This window comes from Gossypium raimondii, chromosome 8, assembly GCF_025698545.1.
Source record: "Gossypium raimondii isolate GPD5lz chromosome 8, ASM2569854v1, whole genome shotgun sequence".
NCBI lineage: Eukaryota > Viridiplantae > Streptophyta > Magnoliopsida > Malvales > Malvaceae > Gossypium > Gossypium raimondii.
In genome coordinates this window covers 47,486,974-47,505,344 of record NC_068572.1, presented here as the reverse complement: position 1 = coordinate 47,505,344, position 18,371 = coordinate 47,486,974, and the positions used below count along the sequence as shown (strand labels likewise).

The 18,371-nt window shown below is 37.0% G+C and overlaps 5 protein-coding genes across 9 annotated transcripts; 1 reads left to right on the top strand and 4 right to left on the bottom strand.

Moving 5' to 3' along the window:
• Positions 1–31: 31 nt before the first annotated feature.
• On the bottom strand, positions 32–3,791 carry LOC105791768 (hypothetical protein). Its single transcript, XM_012619986.2, has 3 exons — positions 3,427–3,791; positions 2,721–3,091; positions 32–2,188 (listed from the first exon to the last, which is right to left on the bottom strand). Exons 1-3 carry the CDS (start codon positions 3,653–3,655, stop codon positions 251–253), a joined length of 2,538 nt encoding a protein of 845 aa, XP_012475440.1. The 5' UTR covers positions 3,656–3,791; the 3' UTR covers positions 32–250.
• An 895-nt stretch (positions 3,792–4,686) lies between these two features.
• Positions 4,687–5,225, bottom strand: LOC105791766 (photosystem II 5 kDa protein, chloroplastic). Its single transcript, XM_012619985.2, has one exon. It carries the CDS (start codon positions 5,141–5,143, stop codon positions 4,826–4,828), a length of 318 nt encoding a protein of 105 aa, XP_012475439.1. The 5' UTR covers positions 5,144–5,225; the 3' UTR covers positions 4,687–4,825.
• A 328-nt stretch (positions 5,226–5,553) lies between these two features.
• Positions 5,554–9,902, bottom strand: LOC105791765 (hypothetical protein). Of its 3 annotated transcripts, XM_012619983.2 has the most exons (14): positions 9,772–9,902; positions 9,392–9,429; positions 9,192–9,314; positions 8,962–9,088; positions 8,288–8,415; positions 8,104–8,173; positions 7,899–8,001; positions 7,614–7,731; positions 7,406–7,487; positions 6,874–6,935; positions 6,663–6,735; positions 6,486–6,569; positions 6,151–6,231; positions 5,554–5,863 (listed from the first exon to the last, which is right to left on the bottom strand). In XM_012619983.2, the coding sequence occupies exons 3-14, from the start codon at positions 9,227–9,229 to the stop codon at positions 5,696–5,698; spliced, it is 1,134 nt and encodes a 377-aa protein (XP_012475437.1). In that variant the 5' UTR covers positions 9,230–9,314; positions 9,392–9,429; positions 9,772–9,902; the 3' UTR covers positions 5,554–5,695. The 3 variants fall into 3 exon arrangements, with proteins under 3 accessions (XP_012475437.1, XP_012475435.1, XP_012475436.1); XM_012619981.2 differs by having other exon boundaries at positions 9,192–9,429; XM_012619982.2 differs by lacking the exon at positions 9,392–9,429 and having other exon boundaries at positions 9,772–9,896.
• A 666-nt stretch (positions 9,903–10,568) lies between these two features.
• On the top strand, positions 10,569–12,632 carry LOC105791764 (protein TAB2 homolog, chloroplastic). Of its 2 annotated transcripts, none has more exons than XM_012619979.2 (5): positions 10,569–11,100; positions 11,201–11,270; positions 11,612–11,783; positions 11,966–12,113; positions 12,259–12,398. In XM_012619979.2, the coding sequence occupies exons 1-5, from the start codon at positions 10,619–10,621 to the stop codon at positions 12,296–12,298; spliced, it is 912 nt and encodes a 303-aa protein (XP_012475433.2). In that variant the 5' UTR covers positions 10,569–10,618; the 3' UTR covers positions 12,299–12,398. The 2 variants fall into 2 exon arrangements, with proteins under 2 accessions (XP_012475433.2, XP_012475432.2); XM_012619978.2 differs by having other exon boundaries at positions 10,571–11,100; positions 11,966–12,109; positions 12,259–12,632.
• Positions 12,633–12,693: 61 nt separating this feature from the next.
• LOC105791763 (hypothetical protein) lies at positions 12,694–18,152 on the bottom strand. Of its 2 annotated transcripts, none has more exons than XM_012619975.2 (13): positions 17,956–18,152; positions 17,516–17,837; positions 16,749–16,926; positions 16,611–16,660; positions 16,432–16,524; positions 16,264–16,352; positions 15,970–16,048; positions 15,640–15,722; positions 15,179–15,257; positions 14,347–15,067; positions 13,956–14,033; positions 13,176–13,824; positions 12,694–13,052 (listed from the first exon to the last, which is right to left on the bottom strand). In XM_012619975.2, the coding sequence occupies exons 1-13, from the start codon at positions 17,985–17,987 to the stop codon at positions 12,911–12,913; spliced, it is 2,595 nt and encodes an 864-aa protein (XP_012475429.1). In that variant the 5' UTR covers positions 17,988–18,152; the 3' UTR covers positions 12,694–12,910. The 2 variants fall into 2 exon arrangements, with proteins under 2 accessions (XP_012475429.1, XP_012475431.1); XM_012619977.2 differs by having other exon boundaries at positions 13,977–14,033.
• Between the last annotated feature and the right edge of the window lie 219 nt (positions 18,153–18,371).

Below are 18,371 nucleotides of genomic sequence, written 5' to 3'. Positions count from 1 at the left end.
AGCCCGTAACAGGATGTGCCAAATCTCTCTCTTGACTACGAATCAATTTCTTACTTCTATTACTAACCCAATTCCATCAATCGTAAAGCTATTAACCATCTACTCATTCAAGTTTCTAAAAAACAAATTATTTACAACATATTCGGACACAAAGCTAGCTTCTACTTTAACAGTCAAGATCAAGTTTCTAGAACATTACTCTGAAAAACAGATTATTTACAACATCATGAAGCTAGCTAGTACTTCTCTTTCATATAAGGTTTGTTTCTGCAACTTCATGGTTGTTACATGCAGGATAATCCTCCAGGTTTTCGACCTCCAAGTTCCAAGGCATACCATCCACATCCGCTTCGTCAACTGAAATCAACTTGCAATCTTCACCAGGTTGAGAACTATCATCACTTTTAGAGCAGGAAGAAGCAGTATCTGTGACTTGCATGTCTGACAAAAGGGCTTCAAGGGAACCATCATCACTTTTCTTAGAGCAGGAAGCAGCAGTACCTGTTACTTGCATGTCAGACAAAAGGGCTTCAAGAGGCGACTTGTTAATGGAGTTGTCTTCAGAGGCAAACTTTACATCCAGGATTGGAGTTTCAAAATTCACTACAGAAGAAGCATATGATAATTCCAGAAAATTCTTCAGAAAGTCTTCATGATGATCTTGTTTAGCTACTTCTCCTCTAATTTCCTTGTCCCCAGGAGCTCTTTCCACATCAACATCAGAATCATCATCAATATGATCTTCAAGGAATTGGTTCAGAATATCCATTTCATCAAGAACCAAAATTTTTCTTGTTGCATTGCTAACTTCCCCATTTCCCATGTCCCCCACTATCTGGTGTTCATGTTTGGCTGGAGTATCTATGTAGCCAACCGTCTCATGGCAAGGACCTTGCTTTTGATAGTCTTCAACAACTTCTTTAGCTGCTTGCTCAGAATCGACCTCATTAAGAGAGCATGTCACCTCCCCTATCCTCTCTGAAGAACAGTTGGATGGCCCCAATGCTGTTGTTGAATCCTTTCCATCTCTTGTGTCAAGACAGCAAGGTTCAGATGCTGGAAACACCTTTTTATCAATAATACCATCTTCTTCATGTAAAATTTCAGGAGCTTTTACAGTTGGAGCTTGAATATTCTTTTCTATCTCTATGGAAGTTGAAGAAAGGAAGTTGGCAAGGGCAGATGCTAATGCATCATCAATTGACATGGTGTGCTTTGGTTTATCCTTAGAAGAACCAGTTTCTGAAGCAACATGATCTTCCTCATCATCAGCATTGGACAGATCAGAACCGGTTTCTGAAGCAATGTCATCATCCTCATCATCAGCATTGGAAAAATCAGGGGCAGTGACAACAAGTCTTGGGAATGACTGAGTAGCATTTACCGGGTAAATGGTTTCATCAAGTTGGTTAGGTGATGAAATACCCTTCTCATGTGATGCATCAACAAGTTGGTCAGATTCATTACCAGTGTTACAAGAATAATTATCAGAATTCTGGCAGGAAAATTCAGGTGCAGAGAATTTTGTGCAAGATGGCAATTCAGATGTCTTAGGGTTCTTAGTAAGTTCTCCAAGCTGCTGCTCTACACGCTGAAGCCTTGCATCAATGCTGCTTATGGGCTTTAGCATGTTCTCTTCAAACTTCAATAGGAGATCTTCTACTCTACTGACTCGAGAAACAAGCTCATTCAGGGATCTCTCAATATGCCCACATGTTACATCAGGCTTGATTGTAACATGCTTAAGTGGGGGGATCTCATGTTGATTTGGTTCAGTAGTCGCTGCAACTGCTTCCTGCAAGTTCACCTCCCGCTGATTGGCTAAACTGGGTTTTACTTCTTGCAGGATTTCATTTCTAAAATTTAATGGTTCAGTGCTCTTAGACCCATCTTCTTGTTTCGTTTCTTTTGTTTTTGAGCCAAAAACCTCTTCATTTTCTATGCGGTGAAAACCTGCTGTTTTAGATAACTGCAAAAGTGTGGGAGCAAGCATAGCCATAAGAGAATTTCCTCCCGCATTTCCCATCTGGCTGACTTCAGTTTCTGAATCAGCTATATCAACAGGATCAGCAAAAACATAGAGTTCATCAACACATACACAGCCTTTATTTTGAAGTGAAAGCAACCGGAGAGTAATAGACGTGCAGGGGTTTGCATCATTGATCTCAGCAGTAGCCTCATATAAATCCTGAGAACTTCCATCAATCAGCAGTGGATTAAAATAGACACAATCACAACTCTATGTCTAAGTGTTACACTGGTACCCTAGTGATAGTCTCTTGCTCGGAAAGGAGAAAAGCAGAAGAGGGGAAAGAAAGGGCTATCTCAGGTTCCTATTTTACCCCTTAAAACTAAGATTTCCGTGTTGCAACTATGTTCCAAACCAACTCCTACCTGCAATTAAAATTATGCAGTTCCTTTAACTTAGATTCATTTATTGTTTACATTTCTAAGGCCATTACTACTTATCCATTCCATTGTTGCTTCCCTATTCTAATCTTTTGAACATCTATAACGAGTTAAGCTCTTATTTATTTTCTCTCCAACCTCTCCTATAGTCCACTCCCAGAGTCACACAAATTGTATAGAAATAGGTTCAGGTAACCCTTGTAAATTCTGAAATTACCAAGAACAAGCAGCTAACACTATAGAATACCGAGAAAAGGGTAAAGAAGGAAGATTTGCTTGAATGAATCTGCAATTAAGAAAAAAACACTCACCTGTGTGCTACCTGAGTGCACAACAGAATTTGATGACACATTGCTTCCACTATAAAGCAGAGGAGTACCAGGAGCTTTCACTTCAACCCAATCATCTTCATTCGAGTTGGAATTGCCGTCATTTTTGGAATTGCTGTCATTTTTCAGTGTCTTCTCATCCAACTTCGTATTGGCTCCTTTCAGATGAGCAAATGCAGATTCATCAAAATTGGGTGCAAGAAGCACCTCTTCGTCTCTGCAGGCAACACCACAGCGAACGGTACTGAGATACTCCTTGCTGCTCTGTGGTTTAGAAGCATAGTATATTTCATATACCCGAGCAGTACTTCGGACATAAATCTGTCTTACTTCATGGCTTTGGGCAAAAGTAACTGCAAGCATGAGATGATTTACACAAAGCAAGTCAGGAAAAATATAAGAATTTGAAGGGGAAGGAATAATATATCTTTGCTTGATTTCATCCTATGCCAAAATGAACTACACTAATAAAATTTGGAATTTGATACAGACTAACAATAATGCTAATAAAATTCACATCGTAAAGAACAAGTAAATCCACTGATTTAACATCAAAAGGCTGAATGTTTCATCAAAAAAATGAAAACCTAATTATCCAGTACGATCAACCAGCACCGCAATAAATCTTTTCTTTCGAAATTGTTAAATCTATACTACTAGGGCATGTTACAAGTTCGGGAGGACTCACTGGTGATCTCGCAGGGGCCGGAATCAGGTGAAGTAGGGCACAGAATAAGGGGGGGTTTAGGAGCGGAATCGACGGCGGTTAGATCATCGAGGGCAGGTTCATGCTGATCGGATCCGGCGATTGATGCTAATGATGACTCGAAGATGACGGAGTGAAGGAGGGAACCATCGGCAATAGACCAGTTGGTGGAGGAGTTCCAAGAAGTGTCGTAGTGGCGGACAGCATCCATGGTGGTTTAGTCTTTGAGGAATTCCTTGGTTTCTGAATCAGTTTTGTAGGAGACGGGCATGCTAAAGTGAGAGATCTGGAGGTGGTGACAACGTCGTAAATTAAGGGAGCTTTTGAGGACAATTTCGCCCCCAAGGAGTTTATAGGAGCACTTAAAAACTTATTTATTTGATAATAGTTAAAAATAAATAAATCAATTAAAAATCAAGTTTCGAATGTCCAATTTGATTAGTTTGTCTGGTTCGATCAAATAAATTATTAAAAATAGAATAAAATGTTCCATTGATTTTTTAATACAACTCAATCGGTTCATATCAAATTGAATCAATTCTCTTATCGATTTCTTGTTCGATTGGTCTATCTAGTTTTAAAATTAGTGTTAAAATTTAATATTTTAATGGTTTAATGTTTTTAAATATGTTTGATAATTATAAAAATAATAAATAGATAAATAGTTAATTATCAATTAATAAAAATATTTTCAATCAATTTTTTATATTATATTTTAAGTATCTTTCATTTAAAATTGAAATACGGTTTAAAAATAAAGATAAAAATAAAAAAATCATAATTTAAAATTTACATTTATCAAATACGCTAATTATATTTAGTATATACTAATTTCATTTTCATGTAACTTCTATAAAAAAAGTTACATATAAAATTTTTAAATCAGTTTAATATTTTTTTTTAAAACACACCTACTGACTCAATCAATTTATCAGGATTGAATTTAAAAGAAACTTTTTTATGAAAGACGAATATTTGATTAATGGACAATAACTTAGGTTTAAAATTCACATCACTTTTAACACACACAGGGGTTATCAATTAGAACTTACAAATAATCTTATAAAATTAAAGTGATGGAAATATTAAATTTCAAACTTCAGTATAGTAAAAAGGACTAAAATCATAATTAGGCCTTTAGTTTCGGAACAGAGGACAATGGAGTAAACGCCTGATGGCTGGAAACCAGATAAGAAAGATGAAAATGGAACAAATCAAAACATGCATATGTGATCATCGCAATTAAGAAAAGCACAAATTTAAATTAGGTTTCTCAATTATAAAAATGCAAAATTACAAGCATTATTAAATTACATCCTTCAGCCCCTGCCCATAACAAGCATAGTTTCATAGCACTCGAGCAATGAGCAGTGGCACTGCCTCAGTTGCGACAGATCCTAGCAGTTGGCATAGTAACACAAACAGGAGCATACGCCTTCTTGGCCTCTGCGCTACCACGTTTAGGCTCCGCCGTTGCAACCCCCGCAACCGAGCAAATAGCAGCAGCTGCAGCTGCAAACATCATCTCCCTCCTTCCATTGTTGCCCTCTGTTTTCCTCTCACCGCTCATCTGGACACTCTCCACTTGAGCTCCCTTAGCAGCATTGGCAACCACTAGTCTCCGCTGGGTAATTTTTGGAGAACCCTTTGTGAGGTTAGTGGTGCTAAGGAATGATGTTGTCATGGTGATGGATGCCATTTTTCCTGCAGTTGCTTCTTAGGTGCCAATATGGAGGGGCCTTTTTAGCTTAAATTTCTAAGTCTAGAAAGATGCTGAAAAAAAAAAATGAGGTGGTGGATGGAGCATCCGTATATGAGATCTTATCAGAAGAAAATTTTGGACCAATATTTGAGTGCCACATCATTCATATTATCTTTGTTCTAAACCTGTGGTAGCCATTAAAATCTATTGGGTGGTACCCATTTTTACAAAAATGGATTGGGGGCCAACAATGTAGAGAACACAACTGCCTCTCCCTCTAGATAACCCTTTGCAGCTAGAGAAAGGCAGGCCAGTGAAGAATGGATATGGAGGAAAAAAACAAAATAAAAAAAGGGCTAACTAGTAACTGAAAAATGAAAAATATTCAAGAGATTCTAATGATCATATAGAGTGACAACAAAATCTTTTGAATTAACCATTTATATAATTTAGAATTCAACATACATGGAACCAATTAGGCCGTATTCTACAAAAATTGTAATTTGAGATTATATGAATTGGAACTGAGGAATTTAGGACATTATAAATCTAAGCATACAATGCTTCCTCTTCTCTCGCCTGATATTGGGGTGGCAAAAAATCATGTACATTGGCAAAAAGATCTTCACGACCAGATGGTACTCCACCAGCAATAGGTGCATCCAAGACTGAATCAGGTATCGCCACAAGTGTTTCCTCGAAGAAGGATTTCATTGTCTGCAATAACAAAAGCTGTGTCAGTAGCCATTAATAAAAGTTTGCGAGAGTAGCATAAGAACTTAAGGATCCCAATCATAAATTTATGGATCCATAGTTTCAGGAAGTTACTTCGACTAATGAATGAAGTGTATTCCCTTAAATGATAAAAGCTAAAGAAATTTTATCTGCATTGAGTAGCATAGTTTCGTCGATTCTTTCTAGGACAAAACTATTCAGACCATTTCCCCAAAGTTGTACCAACTCTCTGAAGGTAGAAGTAAGAAGGTTTGCAACAATTTTCATACCTTGCAATGCATGAAAGCGGAGTCGGCTTTGCGCTTCCACAGACCATTTCCAGGCTCCGAGTAAAAAAGGTTAAGTAGAGGCTGCAGATTCATTAAGATACACTATGACTGAAGGTAATGGGGGTAAAAAAAAGCTATATTAAGTTCAAGATAAACCGTAAATAAACCAGAAACATGAGCAGACCAAAATAGAACACAACATCAACAGAGATAATAATAACACAGTATATTTTTGAAGGTTTTGGAAACCATTTGCAATTGCCAATAACAGCATCAATTTCCCATAATCAGCAAAAGAAATGCAATAATGATGTGAAACTGACAAAACTGCCTACCTTCGCTACTTCTCGGATATTAGGTCTATTATTTCCATCTTTTCCCAGAACAGAGTCTCCATATTCTTGATATCGTTGAAGGATCTAAAAGTAGAGATATAAACAATAAGAGGATATTAACTTAATAACAAATTTGAGCAAAATGCATCAATCAAGGGCAGCAATCTTCTATCCTACCTCGCGGCGTGTAATACCACTACTTGGTGCACCATATATTGCAGTATCAACATGTCCCAGAGTTTGCCAGGGGCTGTTTAAGATAACCAACATCTTTTGGTCAGCTAATAGCGAGTTAGCCAAAAATAGAGGATTAGAGGGTAAGGATTTCTAAATACGGAAAAACAAAAGCTTAATAGCAAGCAAAAAGTAAGAGATGCATTATACATACTAGTGATATGCAGCTCGTCCAACCATAACACCGTGAGCTCCTTCTCTTAGAGCTGCATTTGCCTACAATTTTAAATGTCCATTGATAATAAGATATAGATTTTTTTTTGCACATATCAGAGCGCTGACAAGAGTTATGGTAGCAATGCCAAGGAGAAGGCAGAGGTGGTTAAAGACCCCCAAGCTAATTAAACTCTAAGCCATCCAAACAAAATATTTCTCTTTTCAGCAGAAGGTTTTTGTTCCCTATCAGTTCTCCAAAGGGTAAAGCAATTAGCAAATGTCAAGCTCAATTTTCCAGGACGCAACATCTGTTATTTAATGGTAATTACTAACGGCAGAATGAGATAGTAATAAGATCCAAAAAAGAAATGATGCAAAATTCCTTTAATTTGAATCTGTGAAGGAAAACATTCTCACCATGGTATGAGAAATAACAGAAACTGATCCTAACATAACATTTATGGCATCACCACATAACAACAGAGGACACAAATTATCATTAAAGAGATACAGTTTTGAAAAAGGTTTACCTCAACAACAGAATTAATGCCTCCATTTATGGTAAACGTCAAGTCCGGAAAGTCACGCAAGAGTGCATAATAGAACTCATATCTGAATTCAGAGAAAAGCAAGTTATCAACAGCTCGTTTTTTACATAGAGGTATATGAATTTAGACGAACAGGTAAGGTCACTGAACTGTTTGATATAAACAAATAAGAAGCACAATAAAAGCTTACTTTAGTGGGGGAATTCTTCGGTTATCAGCCGGGCTAATGCCATTTAGTAGAGCCTTCCGCGAATGTATGATGAAATGCCTAGTTGGTGATAGGGAAGAAACCTTGTAGATAAAATCACCTGAAATTGAGAAAGAAGAACAAAAAAAAATAAAGCATCCAATGAAGCTGTCAGAACTAAATACAATGACTGGAACAATCCTTTCCTAACTCCCCAAAAAGGAAAAGCAACAACAATCATCAGATTTAGTTTCAGTTATACGGCTAAATATTGGCAAAAGAACTTACAGAGCTCATTATATGAATCATGATCATCAACACCAATCCGACATTTAACACTGACAGGAACATTTGTATTGGCAGCAATGACTGACATGGCTTCTCCAACAAACTTTCCTTGTAAGTACAAAATGAACGGGTAAGTGCACATTGGAAAAGAAAAACTTATCTAATCAGCTTGCCATTTAGAATTTTACAAGCATGGCCATCAAACCTTTGGATCAAGCATAAGACGAACACCAAAGCACCCATGCCCTGCAACTTTTGGGCTAGGACACCCACAACTGGTTTTGGGGCAGGAACAATAATTAAAAACAGAGAAAAGAAAATGCATTAACGAGAAAAAAATGCAAAGCAATAGGAAAGTGAATAAAATCATGTTAAGAAATGGTACAAACTTGAAATTAATCTCATCATAGTTGTATGCATTAGCAAGTTCAGTGGCTTTTGCCAAGTTTTCTAATTTACTCCCACCAATTTGAAGGACAACAGGATGCTGTTCAGGAGAATATCCCAAGAACTTGTCCTGAGCACGCAAAAAAGTTGAAATCAAGAGATCAGCAATTATTAACAGTTTACAGTTTAGCACTAGCAAGCATAAAGTTCAGCATTCAACATATGTTCACCAAAAACAACCAGAGAAATCCAATATACATCTAAGATTTCCACTGCTTTCTTTCCATCTTTATTGGTGTTCTGACTTTATCTAAGGGCTTTCGATTCAAGATTCCCCAATGCCTGGTTTGCAACTACTGGCACTAATGCCTCGTGTGGTTACTAGTGTAATAGCATGAGAAAAAAGCTTATTTAATACACATCTATTACAATAATTAGACATAAAATAAAGCATATTTAGTACAAATTTAAACTTGAAATTATAAAAATGAGTAAAAACACTCGTAAAAAATAAGACCTCTTCAAAATAAGCAAAATATTTTCCTTCTCTTTTCCAAAAACAAGTATGTGAGTGGCTAAAAATTACCAATTATCATTTGATTGCTAACTGATATATGAAAACAAGGTTAAAAAATAATACTCTTACCAAATGTAAATGTTTCTTTCACTAACTTACCAGATTCCCTTGTTGATAAACAATAGTTTCAGCAGCAAGCATCTCTGTGTAAAGCCACGCATGTTTGGAGATAAGGCGCGCAAGAGTCCTATAGTGATTATCAGTCCATTCCATCATGGGAGCTACGCTGCAAACCGTACAATAAAAATACATTCTCATTAGTAGGGTGTTTGAAGCCAAAAAAAAAAGGGGGAACAAGGCGGGGGGAAGCCATAGATGTTATTACGTACCTAAATAGAGGAGGAAGATAGCGACTAGCACCCATCATGTCTTCTGTATGTAATTCAACGTTTTGGTAATAAGAAGCGACCCTTGATTTAGTTGAATGGTTGAAAGGTATATTTCTAGAAAATCTGCGGGGGGTTTTCAGGATAATAGAATGAAAAGGTGTAAATGACGATATCATCAAAGAATAAGCTGAAAACTTCACCATCCTTTTAACCAGACAAAGGCTGCTCCTCTAGGTACCTATCCATTAAAGGAAGCTAGATCATACATTCAAATTATACCAGCAATAGCTATAAACTTTTGCTACTGCGCACTTAATGACAAAAACTATCTTAAATTTCCATTTCCTTTTTTGTTAAAATAACTCCAAACTAAGAAAAATAGACGAACTAGCATATATATGCATGTATTGCTTATAAATGAAACAATTGATGTGTAAGGAAACATATGTAACTTTAGAAGACAGGGGTTCTAAGAGACATTTAATCGAACAGTTGAAGAACGCACACGACGACACACACGATAGTACTAACTGCTTAACAAAATGAAAGAAATGAAGATGTTGAAAGACTAAAAGCTTACATTCATTACACAGGAGATATGGGTTTTGCTTGTTGTTTAACAGTCGGCTGCTGGAAGGCGCTGCAGGGAGGAGGAGCCGAGGAAAAAGATAAAGTGTCCAAACTTCCAGATCTCCTCAGTTCAATCCTCACATAATGAAGCAGCGGCCATTTAAAGCCTTTTCTTTTTCTTTCACTTTTTATTTGAATTGGGTTAATTTCATCAAATGTCCCTAAACTATTGCTCAAATTTCAAATTGGTTCAAAACTTCAAACTAAAGTATGAATAATACTTTTGTAAGCATAACAGTTTGGAAGTTATTTTGTAGATCAAATATGACTTTAAAGTGGATGAAATTTTAAATAGGTGAGAATCTATTCCATGTATAATTTGGATTTAATAGTAAAAAAGAATAGTCGATTTAAATTTTAATGTTACTATATGTTTTCTTTTTAAAACGATGGAATAAAAATTAAATACGTGATAAAATTATACTTTAGTTCTCTAAATTTATGTTTCAATACCGATCCACCTTAAAAAAAATGTATTTTAAATATACACTATGTTATATTCAAGCTTTCTTTTATCCTCTAAGATGATGGTTAAGCTAATAGAAGGATTTGATTGATACAATAATGATATTCTAAAAGTCAATCAGAACATTTTGAAGTTCAGGATCAATTTAGAATTTTAGCAATAATTTGGGGATATCTTGTGTGAATTAACCCTTTAAACGGGCTAAGCTCTTGGCCCAAAGTTGAAATGGATGCTCTATCCAAAAACTCAGCCCATCTCTGCCAACAGATATATGTGTGGTTCACGTTCTACTATAACTGAAAACCCGCCATCATCTTCACACTGCCTTTCCATGGCAACTCTAAGCTTCAATTCCACACGAATCAAATCCCCATCTCTCCAATCCCACAAACCCTTCTCCAAATCCCACTTTTCCACAAAACCCAACAACGTACCATTCCTTTTTCCATCTAAAACCCACCCACAGCTCCACCATTTTAAACCAAATTCCATATCCGAAAGCTCAGTGTCAGTGCCTGAAGAAGCTTTTGATGACGCTGAAGAAGACGACCCAACTTCAGAATTGAGCTACCTTGACTCAGAGACCGATCCCTCGAGTGTTACAGAGTGGGAGCTGGATTTTTGCTCAAGGCCGATTCTAGATATTAGAGGCAAGAAGATATGGGAACTGGTAGTGTGTGACAGTTCGCTTTCCCTTCAATATACCAAGTACTTTCCCAACAATGTTATCAATAGTGTTACTTTAAAAGATGCTATGGAAACCATAAGTGAGGATTTAGGTGTCCCTTTGCCAGAAAAAGTCCGCTTCTTCAGGTCAGTTTTACAATCTTCTTGTAACATATATGCAAATATTTACTATATTGTTAGCATACTCAATTATCTTAATTGATTTCTGTTCTTCTTGGATTTATAGGTCACAAATGCAAACCATAATTACAAAGTCATGTAAAGAGCTTGGTATAAAGCCTGTTCCGAGTAAACGGGTGAGTTCTGAATCTTTCTCTTAAAGGATTCATGAAGGGTACAAGAGAAGTGGATATAGATGCTTGTTTTCCAGTCAAATTTTGCTATCAGTTCATATATTATGCGCAGATTTATTATTCCCTATATACTCATTGAATTTGGAAATTTCAGCAAAATGGTTAAATTTATTAACTAAAATATCTTGTGATTATTACGTGGAAAGAATTAGCCATGTGATAATATGTTTGTGGCAGAGGATTTTGGAATTTGCAAAACTTAACCTATAAACTTCAGTTTTTAGCTTCTAATTCCAAACATGATAATGTATACTTATGTTAAATGGTTCTTGTCCTTTTTTCAGTGTCTGTCACTGCTTCTTTGGTTGGAAGAACGTTATGAGACTATATACATGCGCCATCCTGGTTTTCAAAAAGGTTCCAAGCCACTTTTGGCATTAGATAACCCTTTCCCAATGGAACTTCCAAAGAACTTATTTGGAGAAAAATGGGCATTTGTCCAGTTACCTTTTTCAGGTATATCTTTCACATCTAATGGCGTTAAACAATGCATTTACAAGGCCCTGGAACTGTTCTTCTTGTTATTTAGCTGTTGGATGAATATTTGTGCCAAAGAAGATGACAGTGTCTTCATTTCTAAGCTAAAATGTTAGTAGTACCCTGCTCTCTTTTCACACCCTTCTCTTGTTCCATTGTAGCTATTCGAGAGGAGATTTCGTCGTTGGATGAAAGGTTCGTGTTTGGTGCTGGTTTAGATTTGGATTTGCTGGGAATTGAAGTTGATGAGAATACATTGATTCCAGGACTTGCAGTGGCTTCTTCACGTGCAAAACCATTGGCAGGCAGGTTTACTATCTCTTTCAATATTTCCTCCTTTACCATTAGAAATAGCTGTTGGAAGTTTGTTTCTCAATTATTGGCTTCACAATTCAATTATGGGGTTTTTCTTGAAAATTAAATTTTAAGGTTGAATGAAAATGTGTTGGTGCAGCTTGGATGAATGGATTGGAAGTGTGTTCAGTAGAGGCTGATACCAGTCGCGGTTGCTTGATCCTATCCGTTGGAATATCTACTCGTTACGTTTATGCAACCTATAAGAAAACTCCGACAACTACAAGTGAAGCTGAAGCTTGGGAAGCAGCAAAGAAGGCATGTGGAGGATTACATTTCCTTGCTATCCAAGAGGACTTGGACTCTGATGATTGTGTAGGTTTCTGGCTCTTGTTGGACTTGCCCCCACCCCCTGTATAATTATTATCAATTTGAAGAAATAAATATGAATACTTATATTTTGATTCTAAACTTCAAAAAATGTTTTGCTGATTATTGATTCCAAGTATTATAACCAATTAGTTCTTTTTTCAAGTTTGATGAACTGCAAAAAGAGGAATCAAAAGTGAGGTTAGATGTTGAGAAGGATGGGATGTGTAAAAGAGAATTGGACAGTTCCATTCCAACCACTACAATAAGAAAACGCCATACAGCCTTGGATTCTTCACTAGAAAACTTTAACTGCCTGAAACGAAATGCCTATGCTATAAAGTAACATCAGTACAAAATAAGAGCACTGCCAAATTAGAAAAATGGGGGAACAAAAAATCTCTACAAATCCACTCGCTAAGAACAACTTAGGCCTTTCAGGTTCAAATTTTTGATCTCTTTTGTTTTTGAAGAACAAAACGAACGCCTTGCTTCCCAAGTTCCAAAGTCTTCACTCTACCATCATCTAGCCTGACTGCTAAAGTGGATGTGCCTTCAATGCTGTCAGTAACGGCACCCTTATGCCTGTTTGTTCAATATCAAAATAAATATGGATTTAATTCAGGAAATGTGCCTAAAACAATCTTACAATCTCAAATTCAGTAATGAATTCTGCAAAAGACATAGAAAGCAATAGCCAAATTTTACCATGAATTGTCCGAGGCCTGATGAATTTCAACTTTCTTCCCAACTGCATCTTTTCCTAACTTCTTTAAAATCCAACTAGCATCCATCATGCCATCCATTAAACTGTCTTGATGTGATTGTGTGACATTAACATCTTCATCTTCATTAAACAATGATTTTTCCATGAAGGGAGATGGTCTCTTTCTTTTTGACCTTTGGCCCTTTATAGAAGAACTCTTTTCCTCATCGTAATGAGCCTGGGAATTCTGATTGTCAAGAACAGGTTTCTTCAATTTGAACTTAAGAGATGGTTTGGGATCTTTTGGCAAAGAGTTCAAGATAGGTGTGTGGCCATAATCATCACAACTTTCGCCATACATATCAGCTCTGTCTTCCAACTGCTTTCCTGACACCACCTTACCCCCTCTTAGGGTCGAGACCTCACCTGAAGGAGCAGCAGCAAGCCTATTTCCATCTATGCTTCCTTTGCCTGAGGGAATTCGTGTGTGTTCGAGTGGACCAATTCCATATCCATCAGAACTGTTTGCTACACCAAATTTGGACCTCAATTCAGAAGCTTCAGACCTAATTTTGCCAAACTTAATCAAATTTCCTTCTCTCCCAGTTATTTTCACACCTCTTGACTTGGCAGAGTGATCGACTCCATCTCCTGCAAACAGAAAACATTTGTACTGTCTCAACTGGGAACATTGAAAAAAACACCTCCCAACTGGTCACCAACGCCAGCACAAAATGGAAACTTTTTAACACCAAAGCAATGGATCATGATAGCTATATTACCATCACCAGATTTAGCAGTACCTTCATGCCAATCCAGAAACTTATCACCAATTCTATGTTGATTTGCATCTTGAACACCTGATATTAGCCAAATATTTGAAGTAAGAATAGTTTTTAGGTTAACACCCAAACCAGAGAAAACATTTTATTGTATGTCATCCACTATCTTGTACATTCTATAAATAGAATCTTGACAAAAAAAAAAGGGCCAGAGAAAAACCTAAACTAAGATCTTTTGATGCAACTAGAAATATCAAGTAGCAATCTAGGACTTAACACTGACAGCACATCAGAGGAAATGGACAGCTGACTGTAAGAAAATATGACCATCTTAATATGTCAACATGTGCAAATGCAAGTGACACCATAAACAGAATAAGTCAAGCCTTACCATTGTATGAAGTCACATCTTGATCTCTTTGAAAGCTTGAAGCATCAGACATTGGGGAGTTGGTAACATTTATTTTTTGTGCACCTAGATTTATGACTAATTTCTTAGTTTTCACAGTCTTTGACTTGTTACTATGTTTTCCATTATCATCTCCACGACCTAAATCATGTGGTTTATTGCTTTTGATTTTAATAACACGAGATGTTCTATCTTCATCACTAACCATCACCTCATCTACTAGCTTGTGTTTCAAAACCCCTGGCTGATTGGTAGAACAAATTCCAGCAACAGGAGAAGAAATATCTTGTCCGTCATTTATCTGAGATGCAACTTCATTGTTCCTGTCCTCACCCAAGCTGTATCCTTGAGATTGTACATCTTGATTCCCCTCAAAACTCAGCTGAGATTCTCCTTTGCTAATGAAAGATGCTTGGTAAGCCTTTTTCTTGGGATATTTTTTACTTGAAGATTTTTTTCCATATTCCTTGTTCTTCTTCGGTGCTTTGTCAGCAAGCCCTTTAAGAGAGAACTTCAGGGAACGCCCAAATTCATTTTTCGGCATCATAGGACCATTTTCCTCATCATCTGAATATGGAGAGATGGAAAATATTTCTTCTTGAGTTGGCAGCCCTGCAGCAGCTCTCAGGCTAGCTATCATATCTTGATCAGCTATGTCTCTTCTCTTCCAAAGCTCTCGGACAGCATCCTCAAGATCTGTAACCTGGTAAAACATTATGACAGCAGTTGTAAGTTGAAAAGAATTCTTTGCCTATCTCCCTTCTGAGAAAGAAGAAAACAAGAGGAAGAAAGGAACCCTGCACTGCAAAGCTACCTGGTAGCACTCTCCACGACAAGTTGCACATTTATACTGGAGATTGCCATCTACTTGAAACTGCAGATATCTTTCATCACTGCAAAATATTTCTTTCATAAATAAAAAGTATCCAAAACTTGTGTGGCTATTATAAAGCTGAAACAAGGCACACTTGCTTCTTTCACTAGAGTACTAGAACTTTTACAAAAAGGAAACACCTCATGCAGAGCATTTTACAAAAATCTTAAGAAATTTAACCATTTATTTTGACGTTATATATTTACAAAGGAATAAAACCATGGGATTTGATGCATGTTGAAAAGATGATCCATCAACAAAGACATAGGCCTCTGTTTGTGTCAAACTCAACATAATATGACAGCAACTGCCCTCTTCAAACATGTTAAATAAAAAATAAACAATATAACAGAGGAGAATTAGATTGGTGGTCCTTTAATAGTACGAATGTTGAAAGGAACCTGATGCCATCACAGTGGCAGTGCACCCAACGCTGGCAAACATCACAGCAGACCATGGGTGTTGATTCGGAGTCCCTGTAAACCTGTAAAGTTGTACCACAATGCCTAGTAAGTTCACCTTTCTAGAAAATCATGAAGCATGAGAATTCACATTGCTAATATAATCAATAAATAAAATAGTTCAAAATACCGGTATTTCTTGTTTTTTTTCATTTGAAGAAACAACTTTTAGGGAACAGATTCATTCAAAACTCTCTACGCTAGGGGGGGGGGGTGAACCTTAAATCAGACCACCTAAACACCATTAATAACCAGAAAACTGTAATTTACCTTCAAACATACAGGGCAATAATTTCCCTTCACAAACAACCTTCCACAAGCATCACAACAAGTGTATCCCAAGAACCACCTGTGAGATATATAAAAAATAGATATCGATATTATTAATACTAAAGAAATGCTTCTCAAGAAGGTCAGGAAAAATCATTAGCTATGCAAGCACTAAAAACACAAATGGCATATTAAATAGTTTCAAAAGCTAAGAAGAAAATTGAAGCATAAATCTATATAGAAAGGAGAAATTTTCAGTGCAAAAGCTTCGTTTCTATTGGCTGCTAATCATACCGCACACTTAAACCATTTCCAGGGACATTGGATCCACAGCTGTGACACCTTGTATGTTTAGGGCACAAATATGGCCCGGAAGAAACATTCTGCACAATCCATGGATTCTGTGAGCCATTCTATTTGTAATCGAGGTATAAAAGTAAGCGCAAGCAATGCACATCCAACCTTATGCGACGGATGTTGGCAGTAGCAATGATATGCACCATCACACCTTTTGCAGAACATGAGTCTAGTTGGGTCTCCAGTACTTCGGCACACCTAAAGAAAGATCAGTAACAATGGGTGCAACCAAGAATTTGAAAATAATAGGGTGCAAATGTGTACTAATATGCATAACAAATTACCTCGCAGGTTCGACAGTAAGGGCACGTCCAGGAACTCCAATGAAACAGATCTACAATCATGCCAAATGCATAAGACTGCAATATAGCAGTAGCATAAGATAACAGCACAATAAATTATACCAACTCTATGTTTAGTACCTCTATGTTTAGCCCAAGATTTCAAGCAGCTCCTGTGGTACTTCTTGCCACAACTTCGACAAGAAAGCATCCTTCTTGCCCTCTCGCTTCCTTCATTTTCACCCAAAAAGCACATGCGGCACATTACATTCGTGTTAGACTGACCTTGCTCGTCCAGAGCAGAACTTTTTGATGCAACCTGTAAAGTAAAAAGGACCTCATCACTTCTTGGAAAGCCCAAAAAAAAAAAAAAAAAAAGGAATACTACATAGAATAGTAACCAATTCCAGCATAGGACCCTTACTTTTTCCTTTCCCCTTATCATTTTACAAAGTTTTATTTCCAATCAAAATGAACATAAACAACCCAACACAAAATCAAAACCAACTCAAATGTCAACAATTGAATCTTTCTTTCCAATTTACCTCAAAATCAAGAACAGTATTCCTGAGCTCACTACACGATGCATGGTTTACAGAAGTCAAAACCATGGATCACTCAGATTATAACATACAGACATCAATACAAGACAAACATATGTACTGTTTAAATTTGAATTAAGTACAAAACGAACCACACAAAACAGAATCCAACCCAAACAGACTTCAAAATAAAACTTAAATAGAGCACAAAAATTTGCACGCGATATATGGCCAAAATTTACCAACATAAACACACATGTAGATGAAGTTAAACATCATAACCCCTAAATGACAACAAAATTCACACTTCACTACATTCCACTGAAACCCAAAATGAAAATTAAGACACAAAAGCAATAAAATTACCGAAATATCACCCGACTCAACCCTCCTAGCATAATCCTCAGCCGCCACCATTGCGGCAGCAGCCTTCCTCTGAAGCGAGAATCGCTTCGCCTGAGCCGACTCCTCCAAGGAATCAGCGCCGCCGCCACCGCCTCCATCTCCGGCAGGAACCGGGGCGACTTTAGGTACGGGGACCTGCACGGTCCCCTCTCGAGAAACCCTAACGCCCCAGGGGTCTTTCAAGAAGCCCTGGACTTGAACCACTTCCTGCAAGAAACCATCCTTGGAGTTTGTAGACTGGAGATTCCGAGGAAACCCTAGCGAACAGAAGCAAATTCGCCGACTACAAAACAAAGAGAAACCATAAACATTAATACAACAAGCTCTCGAGAGCAAAGTGAGAAAAGATAGAAGTCCCCCTTTTTTTTTTCTTTTTAGTGTATGAAAAAAAAATATTGTACCATGTAATTGGGCAAGCTACGTGAAAGGCCATAGTGAGGGATTTTGGGATTTTGAATTTTTTTTTGAGTTTTTGAGAGATTTAGCGATCTCGCTCCCAAAATTATTAAAATTAAAAAAATAATATTTAAAATAAAAAAACCTTTAAGAAAAATAAAAAAAAATGGGTCTTTATTTTAATTTTTCGGCGACGTTAGGGTGTAGCTCTGCTTTCTTGGTTTGTGAAATCTGGTTTGGTTTGGTTTGAATTTAACCCGAGGGAGATGATGGGGGTTACCATACCCTCGAGTTAGATCAAAGTAAACCGGCTAATTTGGTATCTCCTGAAAAACTTTACGATCTCAGTAAACCAATCATAATCCACCATGTCAGCTTCTGAATCCATGGATTATTTACTTTAAGTGGGCTTAGGGTTTTT